Source organism: Haliaeetus albicilla, chromosome 12 (genome assembly GCF_947461875.1).
Source record: "Haliaeetus albicilla chromosome 12, bHalAlb1.1, whole genome shotgun sequence".
Taxonomy (NCBI): domain Eukaryota; kingdom Metazoa; phylum Chordata; class Aves; order Accipitriformes; family Accipitridae; genus Haliaeetus; species Haliaeetus albicilla.
This window is the reverse complement of record NC_091494.1, coordinates 27,300,576-27,324,622: the sequence shown is the minus strand read 5'-3', so window position 1 is coordinate 27,324,622 and position 24,047 is coordinate 27,300,576. Positions and strand designations below refer to the sequence as shown.

General features: G+C 51.6%; 1 protein-coding gene across 5 annotated transcripts in view; it reads left to right on the top strand.

Moving 5' to 3' along the window:
- Window positions 1-10,308: 10,308 nt before the first annotated feature.
- The window catches only part of ITGA11 (integrin subunit alpha 11), a 53,629-nt gene continuing 39,890 nt past the window's right edge, over window positions 10,309-24,047 (top strand). For 4 of the 5 annotated variants that reach the window (XM_069798667.1, XM_069798664.1, XM_069798666.1 and 1 more), the window contains exons 1-2: window positions 10,309-10,498; window positions 19,108-19,219. In XM_069798667.1, coding sequence (XP_069654768.1) covers window positions 10,447-10,498; window positions 19,108-19,219 — 164 coding nt within the window. In that variant the 5' untranslated portion in view covers window positions 10,309-10,446. The remainder of the gene's footprint in view (window positions 10,499-19,107; window positions 19,220-24,047) is intronic. The other variant, XM_069798665.1, reaches the window with a different exon arrangement.

Below are 24,047 nucleotides of genomic sequence, written 5' to 3'. Positions count from 1 at the left end.
TGATCCCCAAAACGGGTAAGTGGAGAGCAGGTACAGGACCACCAGGCAGCAGGGGCTTTGCAAGCCCCTCTAGCCATTGCAGGCAGGGCTTCTGCACATGCCACAACTTGGAAACTGGTAATAATGCAACTTGGAAAATAATAATAGTGCTAAAATAACATGTGGGAAGGGGTGGGAGAAGCCAGAGGAAGCTGTAGTTTGGGAGCTTGAACTAGGTTAAAAAAAAAAGCGGGGGGGAGCATGAGTACAGACACCCATGGCTGGGGCGTTTCTTCCCTGCAGCTGCTGTAGTGAAGGGGTGACTCTTCCTCCCTCCCATTGCATGGCAAAAGCCATGGAGGGAGCCAAAATCCAAGCAAAGGACAAGGGAAAAACTTAGCAACACTGTTATGTGATTTTAAGCAAGTGATGGAGTTAAACCTTCAGTGAATTCTTAGACAGAAGCAGGAGCGAGCAGCTCTAATGCTAGCGTGGTTTCAGAGCAATCTTGTCCCTGGGACATCTCTGGGCTGGTTTTATGGACTAGTGGGAGGAAAAGAAGCCACCTGCTTTTTGAGGTAATAAGTTCCTTAGCCTGAAATATTTCTCATGTGGATCTCTAGAATCTGCAAGGCATTGTTTAGACGTCAAGACTGTTTCGGTGAGAGCCAGTCTGATGGCGGCAGCTTTAAATGCTTTCACATTTTCCTTTTTTCCATTTTGTTTGGTTCCTTTAGTTGGATGCCTTCTGATGGTGTTTCCTGCTCTGCAGACAATGCTGCATGGCAGAGCCGCTGACGCTCCAGCCAGCACAGGCAGCCAGGGGACGGTGAAAAGTAGGGTCAACGTTCTCTATAAAGAACTGGCTTTCCTGGGGGAAAAAAAAAAAAAATTCTGAGAATGTGCTAGCATTCAGCTTTGGAGTAAAAGCTGATTTCATTAACAAAGAAAGCACCTTCTTTTGGATGATCTTTACTTAAAAATCCAACTTTCAAATTCTTTGGCAGAAGCAGAAAACTTCGCACTGACTCTAGCATCAAATCTAAAGCAGTGTGAGGATGATGCTTTTTGTCTGCCTTGCTCCGCTGCCCCAAACAACTGACTGGGTGCAGCTTGGCACAGTGTGGCCGTGACCAGGCTGTCACATCCAAGGTCAATGTGCATCTCCTCTGCTCTCACAGGAGCTGCAGCCAGGGAGGCTTCTCTCTCTCTCTCTCTTCTTTTTTTAAAGCTAATCGCTGTTAAACATTGGCGTTTTCAATACGTGGGCAGAGTTTGCATTGTGCAAGAGAGCATTTGGAAACAGGAGGCTCAACGCCGTTCCCAGCAAAGTCCACTGGCTTCAGAGACGGTGGCCAAAGGGCCACTAAATGCAGCTGAACTCACACCTCCATGCTTGAAACTCAGAGCAGTAGAAAAGCTTTTGACCTTCTGACAAACCAAAGGGGTACTAAGCTGCTTGCAGGCAGATTCATAAAAGGAAATCAAAGAGGGGACACTTTAAAATCCCTAAAGGACCATGTGTGAAGGTATTTGCTCTGTAACGCTAGTGGTGGGAAGGGAAGAGTAGAGCAATTTGCCTCTTGGGAGAGCGCACGCCAGGGACATGAAGCACCCTGGGATGCCCTTGCAAGAGTCAAAGCCCTTTCCACTTGCTCCATTTCAGGGCAGCTGCTGCCAGCTGCCCCACTGGGAGTGAACCCTCCATCAGAGGATGCTTAAGTTGATGCAGGTGATGAATCAGAGGGCAGCAGGGATCTGCCACCGGAGTGCAAACATTACGGCAGAGGCAATATCCCGGGCTGCCACCTCGGTGCAGGGATGCGGCCGGCTCCCGGCTGCTGGACATCGGTGTCAGCAAGGCAGGGTACCACGGCACTCATCATCTGCAGGAGCACTCGGCTGGTAATGGCCTTACCAGAGCACGCACAGCAAAACAGAGCACTCTCCAGATGCCTGGAATGTGTTAAGTCTGTCTCCAGAGTCTAAAAATGGATCATCCTTCCTTTTTTTAGAGAGGGCTGTCTAGAAAATGCCAGCACCAAGTGCCCCTGGAGTCAGGTGAATGGGGAGCTGGGGATCCGGTTTTGCTGCCTTATGGCGTTTCTGGTTTGGAAAGGCATTTGAGCTGCTTGGAGGAAGTGTTTTGCGAAAGTATGAAGGCTTGTTATAGCAACCCAGTTGCGTCTTGGAGTGGGTAACATGCTTATTTTCTGCAATGGACTGTTCTGGGAAATGACCAAAAATATTCAATTCCTAACCTGCATCCAGAGGAGCAAGAATTCCCAATAAAAGCGGTGTGAGGGCTGGGCTCACCCTTTCAATGCCGCTGGTCTGGAGGGCTTGTGTTGGAAGCTGGCGTGGAGGCAAGCAACAAGGAGGAACTGGTGGGATTCATGCCATGATGATCTCGAGCCTCGACCAGATTTCAGGTCAAACTTGTATTTCCCTTTTCTGAAGATTTTGAATCCCCTCAAAGCTTGTGCTAAGAGAGGCTGTTACACCGTTTTCCTTTAAGAGGGGAGAAAAACCACATTTTGGTCTCAGTGTAAAAACTCACATCCCTTTCCTTAACCCTGAAGCACGTTCAGCAAAACCGACAAGCTCTGCAGGACCCGGCTGGGTGATACTGCCAGGGCACCATCCCCACCCCGAGTCCATCAGCTGTTTGGGTTTTTTTTTCTGCCATCCTGTGTGCACTAACACTATTTCCCCCCTTGGTAGGGCCAGTGAAGCATGAAGCTGTGCTGGTGCAAGTGATACCCCTTGTATAATCCCTGGGGAAATGTGGGGAGCCCGAGCAGATGGTGCGCGGGAGATGGATGGTGCATGGAGATGGATGCAGCACCCTTCTCCTGACTGTGCCTCCCCTTTGCGCACAACAGGGAGGAAAGCAGGTTTGAAAAGCCTTCCCCCCCCCTTCCTTTGCAAAAGATTTTGTGCTCAGAGTTACTTTTACCATCACATATTTTCCCCTCCAGGAGGTTCAGCAGCATATTAATCAAGCTCTCCTCTGATGTCGTGATTTTTATGGACTGCCAACTGCACACAGCCAGTTTGGCATCTCCTCTGACAAATCAAGGTTTAAATGGCTTTACCATTACATGGTAATGGCTTAGCTATGTGTGTCACTTTGGTAGAATTAAACTGGACACCCCCAGCCAGACTAGAATTCATATTGCACAGCGATTGCCTCCAGACAGGGAGGAATTGCTACATGCGGGCAAATGGAGGTAGCAGAAACCTGCAGCTGTGAATAGCACTGCTGTGGAGCAGGAGATAAAATAATATTCATAATAGATAGCTCAGAATAGTTACGCAAGAGGGTTTTTTCTGCAATGGAAAATTTCCCAGGGGAAAGAGTCTGTTTTGATCATGGAGTTATTTAATTTCTTTTTCTTGGTTTGAGACGGGGTTAAGTGCTTGGGATGCAAGGGCTTTCCCAGGGCCTCTCTGGGGTGATGCACTGAGGATGCACAGGGATCCAGCCAATGCTGGACACTTCAGCCTTCCTTATAGAGGGGAAAAACCCCAACCATATGATTTATTTTTGTGTGTGCTATATGTGCGGAAGAGGTGTGAGCAGGATCTAGCCTGCGCTGGGGTACCTGGGAACTTGTCTAGACAGTGTGTGCCACGGGTCAGGCGGAGAATTCAGACCACAGTTACTCAGCACAAGCTCTGCCCCAGGGGATTCATCCTAATAATTCATTATCCAGGCAGGGTGGATGTTTGTTCATTCAAAGTAAGAAATAAACAGGGAGAGACTAAATAAATAGAAAAAAAATACGCTGGCTAAGTAAGCAAAGAAATTCCTCGGTAGCAAACACTTCTTTTATGGTTAGGGGTCTGTAAATACAGCATTGGGAAAGCTGCTTGAATTGTGAAGTCACTGCAGCAGTGCCAGACACCTGGGGAGCCTCGGGTCCAGGGTCCAGCTGGGAGAGGAGTGACCTTAAATATAGGGGGGACCCCATCCCCGCAGCTGCTTCCTTGGCCCCCTGCAGCACCGTGGTCCCCTCAGGGGATGTTGTGGCTCTCCCAGCTCCCTGCCCTTGCCATCGGGTCCTGGGGCTCCAGCGATTCTTTCAGCAGGGTTTTAGCACACTTCAGAAAGCAGCTTTCGGTGTGTAAAGTCATCTGTTCAGAGGTGGATGTTTATGCTGGGTGCCGATTGCCAAGACAGCAAGAAACACCCCACAAGGAATGTCTCAGCTATTGATTTTTGTATATATTTTTGAAAAAAATATCATTTGCCAAGGCTTTTCCACCTACCTCAGCCTGGCACCGCTGAGCCCCCGCAAGCCCTGGTCCAGCTGCGAAAGCGTTTGGCCCCAGCACAAGCTTGGTGGCATGGAAGAAGAGGAGCAAAGCATTTTGGCAAGGGCTAATAAATACAGCTTATGCTAATTGAGTGCTGGGAGTTAAGGGCCAAAGTTCTTCCAAACACAGCAGGGGTGCCAAGTGTCTGCTTTCCGGAGGTTAAATTACTTTGCCAATGGGTCTCTGCAGCACCACTTCACCGGAGGAGTTTCTCTTGGGTTAGCGTATATTTTATCCCGACCTTGCTTCTGGAGTTGGGTGTTGCTCGTGGCTGCCTCCTCCTCGGTTCCCCCAGAGAACCGAGTGGATGGGGGTCTGTGCCCGCCGGGAATGGTGAGTGCACATGGAAGGACCCTGCAGCCGACACAGGATGCTGAGGGCAGGAACACCAAACTGTGCCGGCAAGGAGTCAGATGTTGAACATGGGTCTTGTAGCATAACTCGGGATTTTCCTGCTTCCATGGGCAACACCCCCAAGGGTGCCCTGGGTCCCAGCTCAGCATCTTCGCCTCCTCTCCCAGGCTCTGGTCTCCCTCCGCTCCCCTGGACCAGGCTGTATCCAGGGTGATCCCAGCTGGGACACTGCTCTTGTCCTCGGGGTAGCGCAAGTGATGGGGAGAACCTCGGGGCACAGAAATAACCCTGGCGTATCCCAAAGTGGGAAACCTTCGGGTCACTCCCCCTGGGCACTGTGCTGGCAGGGCAAGGGAGGCTCTCGCCTTCCTAGTCTTGCGCTCTATAGAGATGTAACATTTTTCCTGGCTTCACATGAAGCTGACAGTCTCTGGGAGAGGCTGGCTTTCTGTTTACATCAGCTTTTGTTTTGGACAACCAACTCTCCAGAGCTCTGAGCTCAGCGGGGCTGTGTGACGGCCAGGCATGACAGCACCACGTGCTCTGCTGGCCTGTGCTCGCCCTCAGCAGACCACTTTGAGCTGCTCCCCATCACCCAAGGGTTACAAATCTGCTCACACCTGACTGCATCCACCCAGGGGTCTGAGCATGTCAAGACCCCCAGGGAGCTGCTGGTAGTCCGGCTTCACGCTGCCTTTTCCCTTCCTGCCATGCCAGAACTGCTGGCGGGTGTAATCTTGACCCCAGAGCCAGGTCTTGAGCAGCATTTGGTGCTCGTGAACTGGGGAACATGTGTAACCTGAACATCCAACCTGCACCCATCCTTCCCCCAAAACTGGAAGAAGGACCCATGGGAGCACCAGGCGCATTCTGGACCCTCCACAGCACCATCACCCCAGGGCAGCTTGCGATTAAATCCCCGCATGACACTGTCAGCCCTTCCTCCGTTTATATTAGTGAATTAGGGATTTTGTTTTCATTCCTGGCCTCTGTTTACATTCCTTGTATCCTAGCTTAATTCTTCCAAAACTCCAGAAGCAATAGCATCCAATACATGACACCCTCCAAAAGGTCAGGCACAAGGAGGCATCTGCTGCAGAGAAAGACTGAAGTTTGGAAAAAATGACCACACGTGGGAAAACCTACAGTGAACTGCTGGGATGACTTCAAAACGTAGGTGAGGAAGGTCAGGCAGCCAGTGAGTCGGTAGCACGAGCTCATGCAGGGTTTGGAGGTGTCAGGGTGAGAGCTTGAGCTGGGACTCAGATGCATAGGTAGAAGTTGAAGTTAGTTACTTGTAGGTTTTTCTATTTAAGTGGTGCATGAAAGCTTGCCTGGTTCAGCCATGCAGCTTGCGGTCATCCTCACGCAACCTGCAAGGGCACCATCAGTGCAGTATTCCCCTTATACAGATCTTATAAGAAGCCCATCCAATGATGTTAATTTGGGGAAGACACAAGATCTTCCCTTTGGGAATGGCTCGGGAATGGCTCAGGAATGGCTTGTGTAATTCCCTGACAAGATCTGCAGCCAGATGAACTTGCTGCCTGGGTTGAAACTGTCCCTGCCTGCTCTCTCCTGGCTTTTTACTGACTTGTGCCAGCATTTGCAGAAAATGCTGATGGTTGGGAAGGTAAAACCTTGCCCAGGGCTCAGGCGCAGAATTCAGCTCCTGGGTTATGCTTCTGTTGAAGAGATGGGGTGGTTTAAGCCCAGCGGTGTTTGGCCACAGAGCATAGATGACCTCCAATGTGCACAAGCCTTAGTTTGCACCTTGACACTTTTCTTGAAAACTGTCAGGCTTGGAGAGAAAATATGAGTTTTTTGGTCGCAAACTTCTGACATCTGAGCCACAAGCAGAAACTTTTCTCAGGAGCCAGACTTTTTCAGGGTCAGAAGCTGAGGGCTGCCCTTCCTCACCAAAAGCTGTTGCTTGACTCTGTTTTGAGGAGGAAACTGGTTGTTTCTCACTTTCTCCACCAACTTATTCCTGGCTGCCGGAGGGCCCTGAGGGCTCAATGCCACTCATCAGGTTCGTTTTGCAGCACGGTGGGATGCCCAATTAACCTGTGGGGATGGGTCCTGCAAGCACCTTCAAAGCCCAGCATCCTGGCTCTCAGCACCCCCCTACCCCTCCATCCCCCAGCAAAACCCAACATAAAGAAAACCATCCCAAGGGCTTGCTGAAAGCCAAGCAGAGCTCGCAGCAAATCTTTTCCTACCGCCCTTCCAAGCGTTTGCGCGGGGACCGGCTGTTTGTTTGCAGCCGCGCCAGTCTCTATTGGAGATGGTTGGTGTGTCAGCCCCACGAGGAAGCAGCGTTGCCGGCCAGTCCTCATCCTCCGTGATGCTCATGTGCAAAACTGCTCGCCTTGCTGCTGCATTCATTGCAGTCAGCAGCTGGGAGATGGGGAAAAAAAACAAAAACAAAACCAAAAACAATAGCCCTCCTTCAGTCGCCTGAGTTTGTGTTTCAGCCTGTGGCAGCACGTGTGGGACTCCCCAGCTGCCCCCAGCTCTGCGCCGCTGCAGGCAGAGATTTTTGGAAAGCGCTGCCTGGGCTGGATGAAACAGCACTGAAGTGGGAGCAGGATCCAAGAATGAAGTGGGAACGCAGCTCTTAATATGAGCCCAGCTTTTTTCTTTTTACAGGATTAACATCATATGATGAATACATGAAAATTATCTTCTGTAGGCTTTTTAGACATTAAGGAGCCCTGCTGCTGAGTTTTCTGCTGGATGTCATGGGATGTCCCCATAACAACTTTTTGCAAGGGGTTGAAATACTAGTATTTCCTTGTTTTTTGTTTTCCCATCCATCACTTCCACTGACAGCTGTTTACATTTTGGAAGCATTACATCAATATTATCACAGCACAGCTCTTCTCCTTTGAACTCCTGGCATTTCTCGTTCATGTGAAGAGGCTCAGTCACATTAAGATGTCCGAGGGCTAATGCTGATAACTCGGCAGAGGAGGGGTCTGCAGAGCGATGCAGCCACAGCAGTGACTGTATAGTTTAAACCAGTTTTGCAGAAGATCAGTCAAGTAAGACCCCGCTCCCCTGCTATCCCAGTTAGGTCCTATTTAGACTAATGACAAACCCCCATGGATTTGCAAGCTGCTTGCAGACAACCAGCAAAGAGAGACGAAGCAGAAGGGGTCTGACGGCCGTCACTCATGAAGCCAAAGCACCTCCTGGGGGTTTCTCCTTTTGCTTTGCGGCACAGGAACCATAGCCGACGCAGAGAAACCTCTTGAGGCCAGTCCTTTGGCAGGCATGGAAAAGCGGATCCCTGTAAATCCGACTTTCCGCTGGTTTCCAGGTCAGGGAGTTTGAGGCAGGAGGCAGCTGCTGCTGCTCGGTTTTCTATGGAGATTTTTAACTTCTGAAGTGTTGTGCTTGAGACCCCACTTGCTCTGTTTGGGGAGGAAGAGATAAGAGGAGACCCAGGACCCTTTCTCTGGTGTTATTTTCCCCATCTTTCCTCCAAAACCCATAAAGCCAGCTGGTTCCAGTGACCTGCTTCCAAATAACGTCTCTGAAAACTGAAGCAAGATGCAAATTTCAAGATTATATAGGCCTTTTGTAATTTTTTTTTTTCATTAATAACTGGCTTGGCTTCCAACTGCATGGGAGAGTTTAGTTCCCAGGAAGGGATTTCCCCTCGCGTGCCCCGTCTGCGGCCCCAGGCCAGGAGCAAGAGCACTGAGACTGTGACTTCTACTGAGCATCCACTTCTCAGGGATCCCTCCCTCTGTGCTCTGGTTACTCTGTTTTAAATCTCATCTGTGCTTCCTGCCTGAGCTTTTTAATATTTCCTTTTATCCCCTAAAAAAAACTTTTTAACTTTTACCAAACCAGAAATGCAATTTGTTCCTTTCAGTTGCTGCTATCCTCTGAAATTCTTTTTGCTCCAGAGTTATATAGGGGTGAAAGAGCTGGGAAACGTAGTTAAGAACTGAAAATACTTAATTCTGTCAAGCAGTGTTTTGCTGGTGGAAGGAGCACTGTACAAACAAGCTAGAGGATCCACATCTCTGTGCTGTTTTGGATCCTACTGCTGCTTTGATCTCTGTTCCAGACATGTGTCCTCTCCCGCCTGCAGACCCCAAATGTCTATTTTCAGGAGGCAAGAGGGGACAATAAAAAGAAACTGGATCTCCCAGACAGTCTGTTCCATCCAAGAGTGTCTCGAGCTTATCTCCCTCTCGCAGACCCCAAACCATCTGACAGACACTCGGTAGACAGAGACATCGACACTTGGACCCACCTCAAAAGATGTTCGCTCTCGGCTGGGTGGGAAGAGGGACAAAAACCCCATCCAGGACCTTCTCTCGCTCTTCTGCTTCGAGAGGAGGAGAGCTGGCACCACAGAGGTGGCTGCAGCAGGCAGACCTCTGGCTTTGCTTTTCTCCTGACTATGAGGTTGGTCTCACCAAGCTGGATCGCTGCAGGTAGCAACTGCAAGTGGAGATGTTCCTGTTCGCAAAAAGGGCTTGGGCTGGAGGGCAGGTAGGGAAGGACCTCCTGGGTCACATCTACGGTATGGAAATAAACCAAAGACTGCATTTATCTTTTCTGCTTGGAAAAAGTGGAAGCAAGGCGGTGGCTGGTCCTACCTTCCCAGCAGACGTGCCCCAGTTGGGCTGTGTGGTCTGATCTGTGGGCACTTGGGCTGTGTCCCAGCCTCAAAGCCTCGCCACAGCCAGAGCTGCTGGAGCTTCCTCCCGGGCATCTCCTCCAAAAGGTGTCCCCAGCCTGGGGAGGAAGAGGATGGAGGGAGAAAGTCCCACCCTAGGGATGCTGCTGTGCTTCAGGTGTTTTGGGCTGCTTAGCCCAGCCCAGAGGTGACGGGGCCCTAAATGACAATGGTGACTGTTGTGGGGGCATTGGGGATACTGACCCCAGAGCTGTGTGCAGCAGGAGCACCCCATCATGCCTGAGGGTGGCCCTGGCAGAGGGGAAGAAAACACTCATTAGCAATTTTCCTTTTGCTCCCTTGCTGTTTGCTTCTCAACCCGGCTCTCCTGGGTGCCCATGACAGCGGAGACATGCTCATGCCTGGGTAGGTGCTGGGGAAACTAAGTGGTGTGACCAGTTGCCCCAGAGCTACATGGTACCCTGTGGCATCACAGCAGTCTCCTCGGTGCTGTTGGGCACTGGCCCTGCTCTCTTCCACCCCGGGGGTGGCATCTGTGTGGAGGTGGTACCCGGGCAGAAGTGGTACCCAGCTGGAGGTGGCATCTGAGCAGATGTAGCACCCAGGCTTAGGTGGCATCTGCCTGAGCAGAGGTGGCACCTGAGCAGAAGTGACACCCAAGGGGAGGTGACACCCAAGCAGAGGTGGCATCCCAGCAGACGTGGCACCTGAATGGAGGTGGCACCCCACAGAGGTGGCACCCCACAACCATCAGTGACCCCACACAGATCTTTCATCACCAAGCCCCCATTGGGGCGATGGGTCCCAAGGGGACCCCAGTGGGGTACCACAGGGAGAAGACCAGCGTGCTGCTGTGGGGTTGAAGTTCCCAGCTGTCACAGCCCTGCCGGGAAGCCGATCCCTAAAGGGTGCCGCGGCCGCATGAAGGCTGTCCCCTCTCCCGTCCTCTCCTGCTGTACCTCCTACAAGTTTCGCTCGTCCCTCCCACTCCCTCCCAATGCTCGCCTTCTGTCAGGGAGCCGGGAAAGGCTGGGGATAAGGAAAGGGCTCTGCGAGCGAGGCTACCAGTCTGGCTGGCTGCCTCCCGCGGATGCTCGGGGCCGGGGAGCAGGGCAGCCGGTGCTCCCATGGACCTCCCCAGCGGGATGCTCCTCGCCTGCTCCCTCTGCCTCCTGCCCGGTAAGCACCCACTCCCCCTCCTGCACTCACCCCAATTCCCCAGGCAAGGGGAAAGCAACCGGGAATAACTTTTGCTTGTTTGGGAAAGGTGCTGGAGAAAGTCCAAGGTTAATAAGGCTGTTGTTGGAAAAGTCTTGCCAGAAGCAGGAGGGAGGGAGCGAGGCGGGTGCCTTTGAGGCGGGTGAAGGGGAGTTGAAAGGGATGGAGATCTTTGATGGGCTCCCCAGGAATGAGCGGGCAGGCAGGCGGACAGCACGGCGTCCTCCCGGCCCCCCTCCTCGGCTGGGCTGCAGTTGAGGCGGGATTAGTTAGTATATTTCTGAAGCATCAGATGGTGGGGGAAAAAAATAATCCCCCAAAATAAAGCCAGACCCTTTTACCTAGAGTTAACTTTTGTGACCCACAGGTGGTTTGTCCTGTCGCACTTGAGGGGGCTGTGCAAAAGAAAATTGCTTGGGGTTAAATAAGTTAAGAGTGGGTTTAGGCAAGCATTTGGTTTCAGGAGGTGAGCCTGCAGGTCCCTCTCCTACAGCTCAGTGGGTGCGGGACAAACCCTGCTGGGGGCTGCAGCAGGGCAGGGGGGTTTATGCTTCTTGCTGGCCCCTCGCTGGCATGCTCGGGCTCTCTTCTTGCAGAAAGAGACTCCCCGGCACCGGTCATTTTTGCTGCAATTACATCTGGCATCCTCCCGCACGCAGCCCAGACTCAGAGCAGCCAGTCTGGGACTGCTCGGTGCTGCAAAAAAAGAGCTTTTCCCCTCTACCAGGAGCACTGCCACCAGCTCACGCCTCCCTGGCAGCCTGCAGTGCTTCTGCAACTGCAAACATTTCTAAACATCCTGATGGAAAAGCACGCCAGGGTGGGTTTTTATTTTTTTTACTTCTTTTATTTTTTTCCCCTTTCTAATTGCACTGCTGCTCAATCCTTTAAAGCAAGCCGCAGCAGAGCTGCCTTTCTTTGCTTAATAGGGAACATGTGTGTATGCCTTGCATGGCGGCGGCGAGCGTGGCGGGGCGCGGGGCTGCCTGCGTGGAGCTGCCGGGGCCGATCGCTCTAGCATGGAGATGGTGGCACAGACCCGGCCATGCTTACATGGGCAACCGAGCCCGTGGGGTCAACTCCCCTTAAAGAGATGCTGCTTGTAGATATATGATGGTTATCGCAGAGGAGAGTTGGGGGATGTGGCAAATCGGCGACTCCGCCTTGGGCTGAACATGGGAGCCCATGGAGCTGAGCATGGGAAATCCTCCGTGGGAGCGTTTCTGCCCACGGGGGTTTCTGCGTGTGCCTGGAGTGGCTGGCAATGCCGTGTGCCGGTGAGAAGGGTTAATGCTTCCAGCGCTCCGTGGTGGTCTCCAGACCAGGATGCGTTGTGGCTACCGGTCAATATATTTTGCTAGGGACTAATGCTGGTGTTTTGCCATCTGGACTAAAAGCAAGTTTGCGCGATGTGCAGGAGCCCCTGGGCCCGGGGCTGAGCTGAGAGTGCCAGGTTGGGACGTGCATCCTTGGGAATGGTTCCCTCACCGTGCAGGCAGCGCTGCCTGTCCTGCCACAAACCCTCAGGTGCTTTGCCCAAGGGAAACCCCCCCCTCCTGGCTCTCTCCAGAGGTCCTGGGGGAACCTCCTGCACGTGGGTTCTGTCCCCACTTTTGCATCGTCCCATGGGCTGGGAGTCCCCGGAGGCACCGTGGCATCCCCGGCGATTGCCTGATGATTATTCAGTGCCAAGGGAGGAGACGAGCGATGCCAGCACTTGGCAGCCGGTGCCCTTCCAGCAGCCACCTTGCAGGGCTGGGGACCCCAGCGCCATGCCTCCATGCACAGCCTGTCTTGGGGACAACCCAAGGTTTCCCTAAACTTTGGATCAGGCCAGCTTCTCTTCCCCGAGGCTTTGGTGCAAGCAGGGAGCAGTTCTGGGTCAAAAGCAAGAGAGCCCAGCCAAGGGGTGCTGAGCCACGGCTTGTTAAAATAAATGCATTCAGTGGCCATGGATCACCCAGTTTCTTGCTGACACCGTGCACTGGCAGGGAAGCTGCGGCTTCCAGAAGGATCCGGGGAGGATGCGCTGAGATGTGATGACTTCCCTTGTGTCAGACCATGCATCTGTTTTCCTTCGCTGATTTAGTTTTCCAGAGAAAGTAGTTGGCTCCTTCCCTCTCTAAAGGGTCACCAAATGGTAAAACCATCATGCTTGCTCCATGGGCCACATTTGGGATTGTGCAGGTGGGTTCCCAAGGGACCCTCCAGTCCAGACTTTGATGGTGGGTGCTTAATTTTGGGTGGCTGCACAGCCCCAACAGTGGGGCTGAGGGACTGCACCTCCCCGCCTACCAGTTGTCCATCCACTGGCCAAGGTTTGGCCAGGGAAGGTCCATTAAACAACCCCCCTGAGGTGCATGGGGCTCTGAGAAGCCACCACCCCCCCCCAACAATGCCCCCCACAATCTATTGCTTTCCTGGCATCTCCCTGGGAAAGGGGGGGGTCAGAGACCTGCTGCTATTTATACCTGATGCCATATGTGTTATTGCTAATGAATGCACTGCAAATGCATTATCAACACATTCCTTAGGGCTGCAAAAGGTGGCCATCAAATGGCTCCTTCCTGGCTTTTGGGGGGCCAGAAAGCTGGAATTATGGAAGCACAAGGTACTTGTGTAGCTAACGCCCCGGGGCTGTTTGTCAGAGATTTTGTGGGTAACCAGGAATGTTACAACACACGAGCTGTCGATGACTGATCCTCTGTTCATCCTCAGTATTCCCTGGCTCGCCATCCACCGCTGCAGCAGCCACCAAACCCCGGGTTGTTTCCTAATAGCTGATGACAAACGCTGGCTTTGAGATAGCGACCTGGAGAGGAATTTGGTGCTTTCAGCATCTCATTCAGCAAAGAGCGCTTGATAGGAATTAAAACTAGAGGGAAGCACAGGGACATTTGGACCCCCTTGCTCCTTCTCAGGGCCTGCTGGTTTTTGCCCAAACACCCTATATCAAGCTTAAACGTTTTCTAGTTAAGACAAATATTTCAATCCTAAGAAAAGAAAAACTAATATGCATGGCAGATGGGTTGCAGAGGAGCATCCGATGATGCCAAAGCCCATGTGGTGGTGGGGATGGGGTCACAGGAGCCCAGCCCAGCGCTGGGTGGCCAGTGGCATCCCTATGGATGCTGAGGATGCAGGGGTCACAGCGGCGATGCTGGTGTCCATGGACTCGTTGCCCCGTCGCAGAGCTCGCATCTCCTGCGGGGGCTTGAGCAATGAGAGAGGAAGCGGGAGCGAGAGCAGCAAGGCAAGTTTCAAAGTGCCAGACCGAGCTGTTTGACCCTGGCATGCTCCACGTTTTTGGCAGATGTGAGTTTTCCCCCCACCACATGCTCCCGGGCTCCTCCAGTGAACAGCTTGCTCATCCCTGCAAGAAAGCAGGAGCCCCGGCGTGGCATGTGCTCTTCTTGTGTCCCATTCATACCCTTTTCCTTGGGTCACCTGTAGTGTCCCCAAATCCCATGTGTCCTCCTGTGCTGCCCCTGGGGACCTGCAGCAGCCCAGCAGCAGGCAAGCTGCCTTCACCCTGGGGAATTCAGCAGAAGAGCCCATGTGGATCCGGACATAGGTTCTCATGGGCCAGACTCAGCCCCAGCCTTTGAGATGCTTCTCCCACTGTGTCACTGCCCCGTGTCAGCTCAGCCTCTCTCCAGAAACTCTGTCTCGAGCTGTGAAAGTGGAGGGCAGAGAAACAGGCTGGGTTTGCACCATGCAGTCAAAAAAATTGAGTGCATTTTCCTCACGGTCAGAAAAAAAAGATATTTTCCCAGCACCTCCACTGTCCAGCTTGCACCTCCTTAAATTCCAAAGGTTTGAAGCAAAGGCAGTGAGCTAAAGCCCCAAACATCTCACGGCAGCAGAAGCAGACTTGGGGCATCACAACAAGTGCCACTAGGCTGCGTTACAGCACCTTCCCGGAGTCCCTTTGCCAGCAGTGAATCCGGTTGCCTGCCCAAAGGATGGAGGCAGGAGGCATGGGCAGAGGTATGGGCAGGAGGATGGTGCTGGGGCCCTGAGAGCATCCCCCTCCAGAAGGTTTCCTTTACAGGGAGGACTTATTTTTATTCTTTTTGGCAGGAAAGGTGGCTTTTATTCCCAGTATTGTTACCCAAATGTGTGTTATTTTTTTTCTTTTCAATATTTGACCTGACAAGAATCAAAAGTTTGGACTCAACAGAAGCTCCAGTTCAGAAAGGAGGTATTTGAGGCTTCCTGCCTTGGCAGCATCACAAGCAAAACATGTGGCTTTTGGTCACTTATTTATGACAGTGATGTCACTCCTGACAAGAAAATGAGACTCGGTTCTTCGGGTTGCTAAATCTCCTTGACAACCTCTCAAAAAGCTCCCATTAGTTTAAGCCAGTTCAAATATTCTCTGATTGTGGGTTTTTTTCTTACTGCCTCGAATGCACCCACATCTGTTGGGTTTCTGAAATTCCTCCCCTGTGCCATCCATTGCCTGGAAACTTTCTCCAGATCATTTTGCTTTTCCAGCTCCATCACCTCCTCCAGTCCCCACTACCTGCCACGAGCAGGATGCTCTGGCACGGTGAGCGGTACAAGCCCCTTGCAGCATTTCTCCCTGCTCCCCCCGCTTCAGACCTTTGCACTTAATGAAGCATTCTTGCTATTTATTTGGTGGTTTATATTGCTTTTCATGACCAGCCTGGCTGCCTTTTGCAGGAGGCTACAGCTGCACAATGGAGTCCTAAAGCAAGGAACCATGGGATGGGTGTCCCCAACTTGTCCCAGTGTTCCTGCTCCCCAAAAACCTCTGCTTGGGGTTCTGCAGTACAAAATCAGAGAAACTCTGCTGAATGCAAGAAATCAGAAGAAAACCCATCCTATCCTCTCTGACACTTGCTCCGCACTCAAGTGATAAAGATGCCTCTGCATTACCTGGAATTGAACCTTGCTTGAAATACAACCCACCCTCCCCAAAAGACCCCATTCTTCCAGCCAGGTCCAGGGTGTCACCCCATCTCGCTGGTGGCAGCAATGTGACACCCCAGGGTGCCTCCAGCTCCCCACGACCTCCCCCCCCTCCCCTTGCCCATCACTCCTCTCAGTGGCCGGTCCTGGCCTGTGTTTCTCCACTGGGTAACAGTTAACTCAGAGGAGGTTTTAATTTGTTTTGTAATGCTAAATAAGGTCAATCTACCACAAAATATGCTGGCTCTCATCCCCCCGTCTCCTTTTTCCCCCCCCTGCTTTCTAGAATTTCTTTTTGTAGGATTTTAAAGCTCCTTACCTCAGCTCTCCTTGGCGAGACTCTGCAGTTCTCTGCTCATGGAGCCAATGTTGCAGACTTGTTCCTATGACTGCAAAAAATCAGGTTTATCCCTAACATTCCTACCTATAAAAACACTTTCCATCCTGAATTTTTCTGCCTGGGAAGCAGCATTCCCAATCTCTCCTGTCGACAACCCCTTTATGCCCCTATAAATACCAAACGTGATCCTTCTGCTGCTTTTAAAGCCATCCTTAATAAGGATGCTGAGATCTTTTATTTGTATGAACCATCGAGCAGCTACTTTCTGCCCAAAGGCAAACGAAGAGCCGGGATATCCTGGCTATCAGTATCCATCCCTGCAGCACCATCTCTGACACGGTCGTTCCTTGCTGGAACCTGGGCCATGCCCCTCTGCTTAAGCAAACCCTTGGGGAAAATAATGTTGTTGAGAAAAATACACCTCCTCGTAGAAGCCATGAAGAGTTTGCACCCATGGAGTGTTTGAGTATGCTGCTGGCCTGAGACAAAGTGTGTGTGTCTCTGGATTAAGATGCGCACCGGGATATCATGGGCTGTGTCGTGGTTTAACCCCAGCCAGCAACTAAGCACCACGCAGCCGCTCACCCACTCCCCCCCCATCCAGTGGGATGGGGGAGAAAATCGGGAAAAGAAGTAAAACTCCTGGGTTGAGATAAGAACGGTTTAATAGAACAGAAAAGAAGAAACTAATAATGATAATGATAATGATAACACTAATAAAATGACAACAGTAGTAATAAAAGGATTGGAATGTACAAATGATGCGCAGGGCAATTGCTCACCACCCGCCGACTGACACCCAGCTAGTCCCCCAGTGGTGATTCCCTGCCCCCCCCCTTTCCAGTTCCTAAACTAGATGGGACGTCCCATGGTATGGAATACACTGTTGGCCAGTTTGGGTCAGGCCATGAGAAGCTGAAAAATCCTTGACTATAGTCTAAACACTACTGAGCAACAACTGAAAACATCAGTGTTATCAACATTCTTCACATACTGAACTCAAAACATAGCACAGTACCAGCTACTAGGAAGACAGCTAACTACATCCCAGCTGAAACCAGGACAGGCTGATACCTGCTGACTATGGGACATGGACCATGGGACATGGGTGGCTGCAGCGTTTTGCAGCCACCAGTAATAGAGGCAATGCAGTGCCAGAGCTCCTTGGCACAGATAGTGCTCTTCCCCCCTGCCCGGGGGTGGTCTTTGCCCCCAGCCAATTTCTTCACTGAATGCACCCAGGGAGGGCTGTGAGCATAATTTGGGGCAGCTCCTGCACCCATGGATGGGCAAAGGGGCATCTCCGGCAGCCCCAAAACACCCCAGTCCTGGGGAGACTCACTTGACCCCCCCCCATCTGCACACCCTGCTCCTGGGTCCGGCTCCTGGCAGAGGGAGGAGCTGCCAGACCAATCCCCCAAGATTTGCTCCCTGACAAGCAAATTGCTCTTGAAGGTTGACCCGTGTGGGCTGTGAGCACCGGGCTCCCCGGAGCTGGGATGCCATGGCCAGGGATCCTGCTCCCACTGTCCTGCAGGAAGGGGCATCCTCCAGAGCAGCACTGGGGAGAGGACAAAGCCTAAAAATCACCCCATCCTGGCTTGAGCAACCATCCTCGGCGACATGCCTCTCCGTAGCAAACTTCCCAGTGGCACCAGCTTTTGCTTGCACAGGAAAAGTGAATCCCAGCTTTGACTCTTTGGTACTGCAAAACCCTTGGGGACAGCAGGAGGTAGCCCATGGGGACAGCCAAGCTGGGTGATGGGCTACAGATGGGTCACGTCTGGTGTGGCCACACATTTTCTATGTACCCCCAGCCCGTGGTCCATTCTGGGGTGGGTGGTGACATGGTGATGGCCATCTCCTCCATGAGCAGCTGCTGCTCCACAGCTGGAGGAGCAAAGCGTTGCAGAGCGGCATTGTCTGTCACAGGGGAGATGTCAGAGGGGAGGAAGGTGCTCTCTTCTTCCCCCCCATGCCTGTCCTGGCAGCCCCGGCTTCAGCTGACTCACTTTTACAGCAGCCTAGAGGAGAAATGTGCCCAGGTGGCCAAGAAGGCCTAGCCTGCATCAGAAATAGTGTGGCCAGCAGGAGCAGGGAGGTGATTGTTCCCCTGTACTCGGCACTGGTGAGGCCGCACCTCGAGTCCTGTGTTCAGTTTGGGGCCCTTCACTACAGGAAAGACATGGAGGTGCTCTAGTGTGTCCAGAGAGGGGCAACCAAGTTGGTGAGGGGCCTGGAGCACAAGTCTTATGAGGAGCGGCTGAGGGAGCTGTTTAGTCTGGAGAAGAGGAGGCTGAGGGGAGACCTTATCGCTCTCTACAACTGCCTGAAGGGGGGTTGTAGTGAGGTGGGTGCTGGTCTCTTCTGTCAGGTGGGTGGAGATAGGACAAGAGGAAATGGCCTCAAGTTGAGGCAAGGGAGATTTAGGTTAGAAATTAGGAAAAAATTTTTTTACTGAGAGGGTTGTCAAACATTGGAATGGGCTGCCCAGGGAAGTGGTTGAGTCACCATCCCTGGAGATATTAAAAAAGTGAGTGGACAGGGTATTTCAGGACATGGTTTAGTGGGCATGGAAGATGGTTGGACTCGATGATCTTGAAGGTCTTTTCCAACCTAAATGATTCTATGAAATACTTTTTCCTTTCTCATAAACCAGAAACACACTTTTGCTTTGGTAGCAGGGGTAGGCACCAGCTCAGCGGCCCCGAGGAGCACGTTGGTGCCTGCCAGGGTGAAGCCCCTTTGAAGGTGGGCTGGGGAAGGGAGCTGCCCTCTAGGGCTTGTGCAGCTGTGGCCTGTAAACCCTAAATGAACCCATTTAAAGCTGCAACCTTGGGGCTAGCTACTCCCTAGAGGCTCAGTGGTGGAGAGAGGGGCGCTGGGTGGCTGCAGGTGAGGTGGAGCTAGTGTGCTTTGGATCCTGCAGCCTCCTCTCCATCCTGGCTGGCTGTGGGAATGCTGTGCCACAGACCTGCTGTGACGGGCTAAAACCACCTCTGTTTCATGTAGGACCCTCCTGGGGCATATTATACAATTTGGGGGAGCAGCATTCCCAGGATAGTTGAGGTTGGAGGCACCTCTGGAGGTTGTCTCATCCAACTCCTGATCAAGCAGCGTCACCTGGAGCAGGTTGTCCAGGGCTGTGTCCAGTTGGGGTTTGAGTATCTCCATGGGTGGAGACTGCACAGCCTCTTGGAGTGACTTGTTCAGTCTCTGACCACAGTACAAAAGTGTTTTCTCCTACTATCTCAGCACCTTGGCTAACAGAATCCTTCTCTTCTCTCCCCAGGGTTCAGCGACACCTTCAACATTGACACCAAGAGGCCCAAAATCATAGCTGGCTCTAAGGAAGCGTATTTTGGCTACACGGTGCAGCAGCATGATATTGGGGGGAAGAAATGGTAAGTGAGCACTGCGCCGGGCTCTGAAGAGGTAGGGGTGTAAAGCAACCTACCCAAAACGCTGAATATGTCCTCCTGCCCCTTCCAACAACTGGTTTGGGATGGGCAGTGCTGTGGCTCCAAGGGAAACTGAGGTTTGCTCTTGGTGATGCTGGTGCCAAGCCAGCATGGGCAAAGTAGAGAATAGAAAACCTATTCCTTTCAAAAAAATGAGTTTTATGAGGGGGATAACAGTCTATTTTGTATTTGATAAGTGTATGTGTATGGAGGGTGCTGTGCTCTGGCTCCTGCCCAGCTGCCTCTCGGTGGTAGGTGCTGTGCATGGAGCTTTGCTCCAGGCAGGTTCATGGTGCCCCGGGGCCCCTCAGCCTCTGACAGTTGCTGGAAACCCATCTGGATTTTGGGTTGAGGCCATCCCATTTTATGTAGTTTCCACCAAAGTGCCGCAGTCTGCAGAAGTGCTCAGACCTGGCTGTGTCCATCAGGAGTGCAAGATGAAACTCGGATCGGCTTTGTTCAGGTTTTGGGTTTCATGGCAGGTTTTGCTCCTTGCCAGGGCTGATCCCTGCTGGGGGATCCTGCGCAGATGTTGGCAGAGACCCTTGGTTCTCTCCAGAAGCACATCTGGATGCTGCAGTGATGAGGGCAGCTCAAAAGCCCATGAAATTCCCTGCAACTCAATTACTGTGGAGCTAAAGGATCTGCCCCATGGGTGGATGACAGCCAGGCTTAAGGCAGCAAGCAAACATGGAATTAATGCAGATGGATACCCCTGAAACTCAAAAATCAGACCTGTGCTGTCTTTCTATGACTTTTGCTGGTGCTGGTGGGGGGTGCAGGGCTGGACCCTGTCCTGTGTCCTCAAGCTGAGCTGATATTTCATTGCAAGGAGAAGCAGGGAGGTTTGACTTTAACCTTGGTCTCCCCTGCTGCCATCAGCACGGCCCGAAACCTCCCTGCTTGCTGCTTCCCTTCTGTTTAATGGAAGGTCAGGGCCAGCTACCCAGGCATGTTCTGGTGAGCCTTTCTGCTGGCTCTGAGCCCCAGTTTCCCGCAAGGATTGTGTGCTTTTCCCAAACAGTACCATGCATCCAGTTAATGGGGTGATGCTGATGCTGTGGCCCCTGTGCTGCATCGGGGCTGTGGGGGCCATCCAGGCTCTGGTGTTCCCAGCTGCATCCCGGGGAGCCATTTGCAATTAAATCCACGCTGATATTTGCACTCTCTGCGTCACTGTTTCCTTCTCCCGTCCAGCAGAGACCCAAGTTAATATTCATAAAGCTTTGAATGGTGGAATAAGGTTCAGCTTTCCACTGGGATTGTGTGCTCTGGGATGGGCTGGGAAGGGAGGGAGTTACCTGGGGTGCAGCCCATGGAGCTGCCTCTGCCCCATTGCAGAGATGGGTCCTGAGCAGGTATTTTAGCACCCAGTATCCCTTCTGAAGTTCAGAGACTCACATTTGCACGGCAGTGATGAGCTTTTCCACTGCTTCAGCTCAAGACTGAATGCAGGGCTGCTCATGGACGGGATGAGTCTTTCCAGAAGCGTGACCATGCCAGGGACCAGAGCATCCTCTCAGGGGCACATCCCCGTGGTCCTTGAGCAGGTTTGCACACAGCAGTCAGGGAGCTTTCTCCTATAGCTGACCCTGCCTGGGGCTGTGTCGGGGACCAGGTGGACTCTTGGGATTCTTTTCATCCTCACTGTCCATGAATGTGTGCTATGGGACTGTTTCCCAGCTGGCCAGCTTACACATAACAAGCCAGAAGCCAGAAATATCTGGCATAGGACACAGCCCTCCACCCTTTCTTCGCTTGAGAACGTGGATATTTACCCAAAGAAATGCTTTTTGGGGGGGATAAAGAATTTTGGGCAGCATGACAGCACAACTGCTTGTGGCTGAAGCCACTGGAGCACAGCATAAACACGGCTGTTGAGTAGTTCCAGTAAATAAAGCAAATTCCAACGTCCCATGCTCAAGACCTGGGTAGTGACAGCTGATGTTAACGGATGATGTTACTCTGCTTGGCATGAAGTCTTCCATCCTCATCTTCCTTCATGCAATGCTGGAGCACATCTGGGCAGCACCATGTGCTTAATTTCTAAGGGAATCTCAGCCCAGCCTGGTGTCTCCATCCCTCACCTGCTTCTGCACAGAGCCCAGGCGTGTCTGTGAGATGGTGGGATGGGGACCATGCTCTCCAGGATAACTGATCTGATGCTTCAGGCCATGTGAGCTCTTCATTTGCACAGACCTCTGCTGTGAAATATTTTTCTATCAGGAATGGATCCAAAACCCCCCAAATCTGGTTATATTTGCCCTGGCTCCTGCAAGCGACTCCAGCTCCACAGAGCTGTCTGCCAGGTCAGGGCTAAGCCCAGGAAAGGCTGTTCAGAGATCACGGTTCTCCAAGCAGATAAGGAACAGGAACTGACTTTGCTATCACATTCCTCCCTGCCTCTGCTTCTGGAGAATATCCCTTTTCTGTAACTCATTTCATCCTAAACATGCTAAAAGTCTCCCCTTGGAGGAGAACAGCGTAACTGGGTGTGAATGATACGCAGGTGCCTTGCTCCAAAGTGATGGTGTGCCACCATGCTCCTCAAATGACAAAAATGATATCCATAGATGCCATTGGTGGGAAACCCTCCTGGGACCACAGCTAAGCCTTGCTCCTGAGGAAGGACTGTCTTTGCCCACCCCTGGGCAGGACATGCAGGGCATGGATGCGGCTGAGCCTGTCCCATCCCTTGGCCCATCTTGCAGACATCCTGGCCAAGGCATTTATGAGGGATCTGGTGCAATTCTGTCCTGCCCCTCGAGGTTTGGTTTCCCTGCCAGGCAGGGATGGCAGCAGTAGCTAAGCTGTTGGGTGTTCAGTGCCTGCACAGGTTGGTTTTGCTGCTCTGCAGAGATTTCTGCCCAAAGTGAGCTCTCTGAGGGAGAGGCCCTGCGGAGATTGGTGGGAAATACCCATTTTTTTTAAATATTTTCAGCCTAATTGTAGCTATAGGTGCTGGTTTAGGCATGATCCTGGCTGCACCTCAGCAGAGGATCTGCAATTCCCATGCCATTTGGGGACTCTTATGCTTTTTCCTCATGCCTTTGAGCTGCCACCATCACTGATGGGGTGGTGAAGGGCTGGCTTCCCTGGGGACTGGCAAAGGGAGGATTTTTCTTCCTTTCCCAGCAGGACACTGGAGCAAAGACCAGCTCTGGCTCTTTCTGGCCCTTCTCACATCTCTCCTGCCAACATCGGGCAGGACACAGCTGTAGTTTTTTCTTCTGTCGGTTCCTCTGCATGAAAAAAATAGATGTTCTCTGCACAGTATGAGTGTATGTATATACATAAGTACAGCATCTGTTTGAATATGCAATTATGTTGTACAAAATGTCTATTAAATATGTGTACCCAGTTAAAAAATGAAGCCAACGTGACTCACTCTGGTTAAAGGATAAATGACTGAACAAACAAAACATCTATAGTATAAACCAAGGACGTACAGAGTGAGCAGGATAATAATTGTGTGGAGCCTTGGCCAACCCCAGGAGCTGGCAGGAGGCAGAAGAAATGGAGATGCTAAGATGAAACCCCAGTTACTGGTAATGCAGAAGCCAGACAAGCACCTTTGAGTATGGCCCTGAGGAGTTCAATAAAATCCACTGAAATGCAGAAGAGCTCAGAGAAACTAAATGGTTATCTCAGAAGCGTGGTTCATATAGGAGCGATGGTTATAACAAAACGTGCAGCGACCCGGCTGCCAAATACCAAATGTGGAATCTGAGGACTTTGGCACCTATCCTTCAGTCTGAGTCTTTTAATGCTGCTTTTGGCTAGTGTAGATGGTTTTAGAAGGGTTTCAAAGCAGCTTTTATATATTTTTATATATATATATATGGATGTGTGTGTAAAGGCATATTTGAGTGTATACAAACTTATATATAATATTCTCTAGGTATATTTTTAGTCGTGACTATTTCCCTTTTTCTAACTGTTCGAGAAAGGAGCCAGGTCATTTGCCCAAGGGGGCTGTAATGGCAACACTGATAGTGGAAAATCTGGGAGGAAAGAATTCAGATTATTAAACTCCAGGGGAAAAAACACTTGGATATATACTGCTTGAAAATCTCATCGATTTGTGGGGTGGCTTTTCTCTGCTCACCATCTTCCAGAGCAGCAAGTAGCTTTCAGACCTCCCTTTCAACATTTTCTCTCCCTTTTTCATTAAGCTGAAGGTGCAACCCAAGTGTCTTCTCCAAGTATGTGAATGGAAAAAATGACAACAGGCTACCAAAACTCATCCTAACGTGCAATGTAGCTTCGTACAGTGGCTGCCCTGCCCTGGAGTGCTCCCAATGCAGGCAGGGCAAGCAGTGCCAGGCATTACAGGGTCTGAGCATCCCCAGTCCCCAGGACTGGGCATCTTGGGTGAAACCTGGGAGAAATGGGAACTCCCCGTGTTGCTGTGCTTGGGGCAAAGTGGCCTGGCAGGAGTTTTGGCAGAAGGAGAGGGAGTTACTGTAAGGGCAGAGATGATCATGGTGTTGACGTGAAGTGGTGAGTTGGCTTGGAGCTGCTCCTCTCCCCCAAGTCACGCTTTGGTTCATGCCATTTTGGGGGTATTTAAGGTGTGAATCACATGAGTCCAGGCAGGTTTGTTGCTGTGGATGGATTTACTTGGGCAAAATAAGTGTGTTCAAACATGTAGAGTTTCCACAAATGCACATGGGACATATGTCCCTCAAACGTGGAAGATCCCATCTGCGTTCTTCTCATGCCGCACATGGATGTTTGTGGCAAACACAAACTGTAATCACATTGAGTT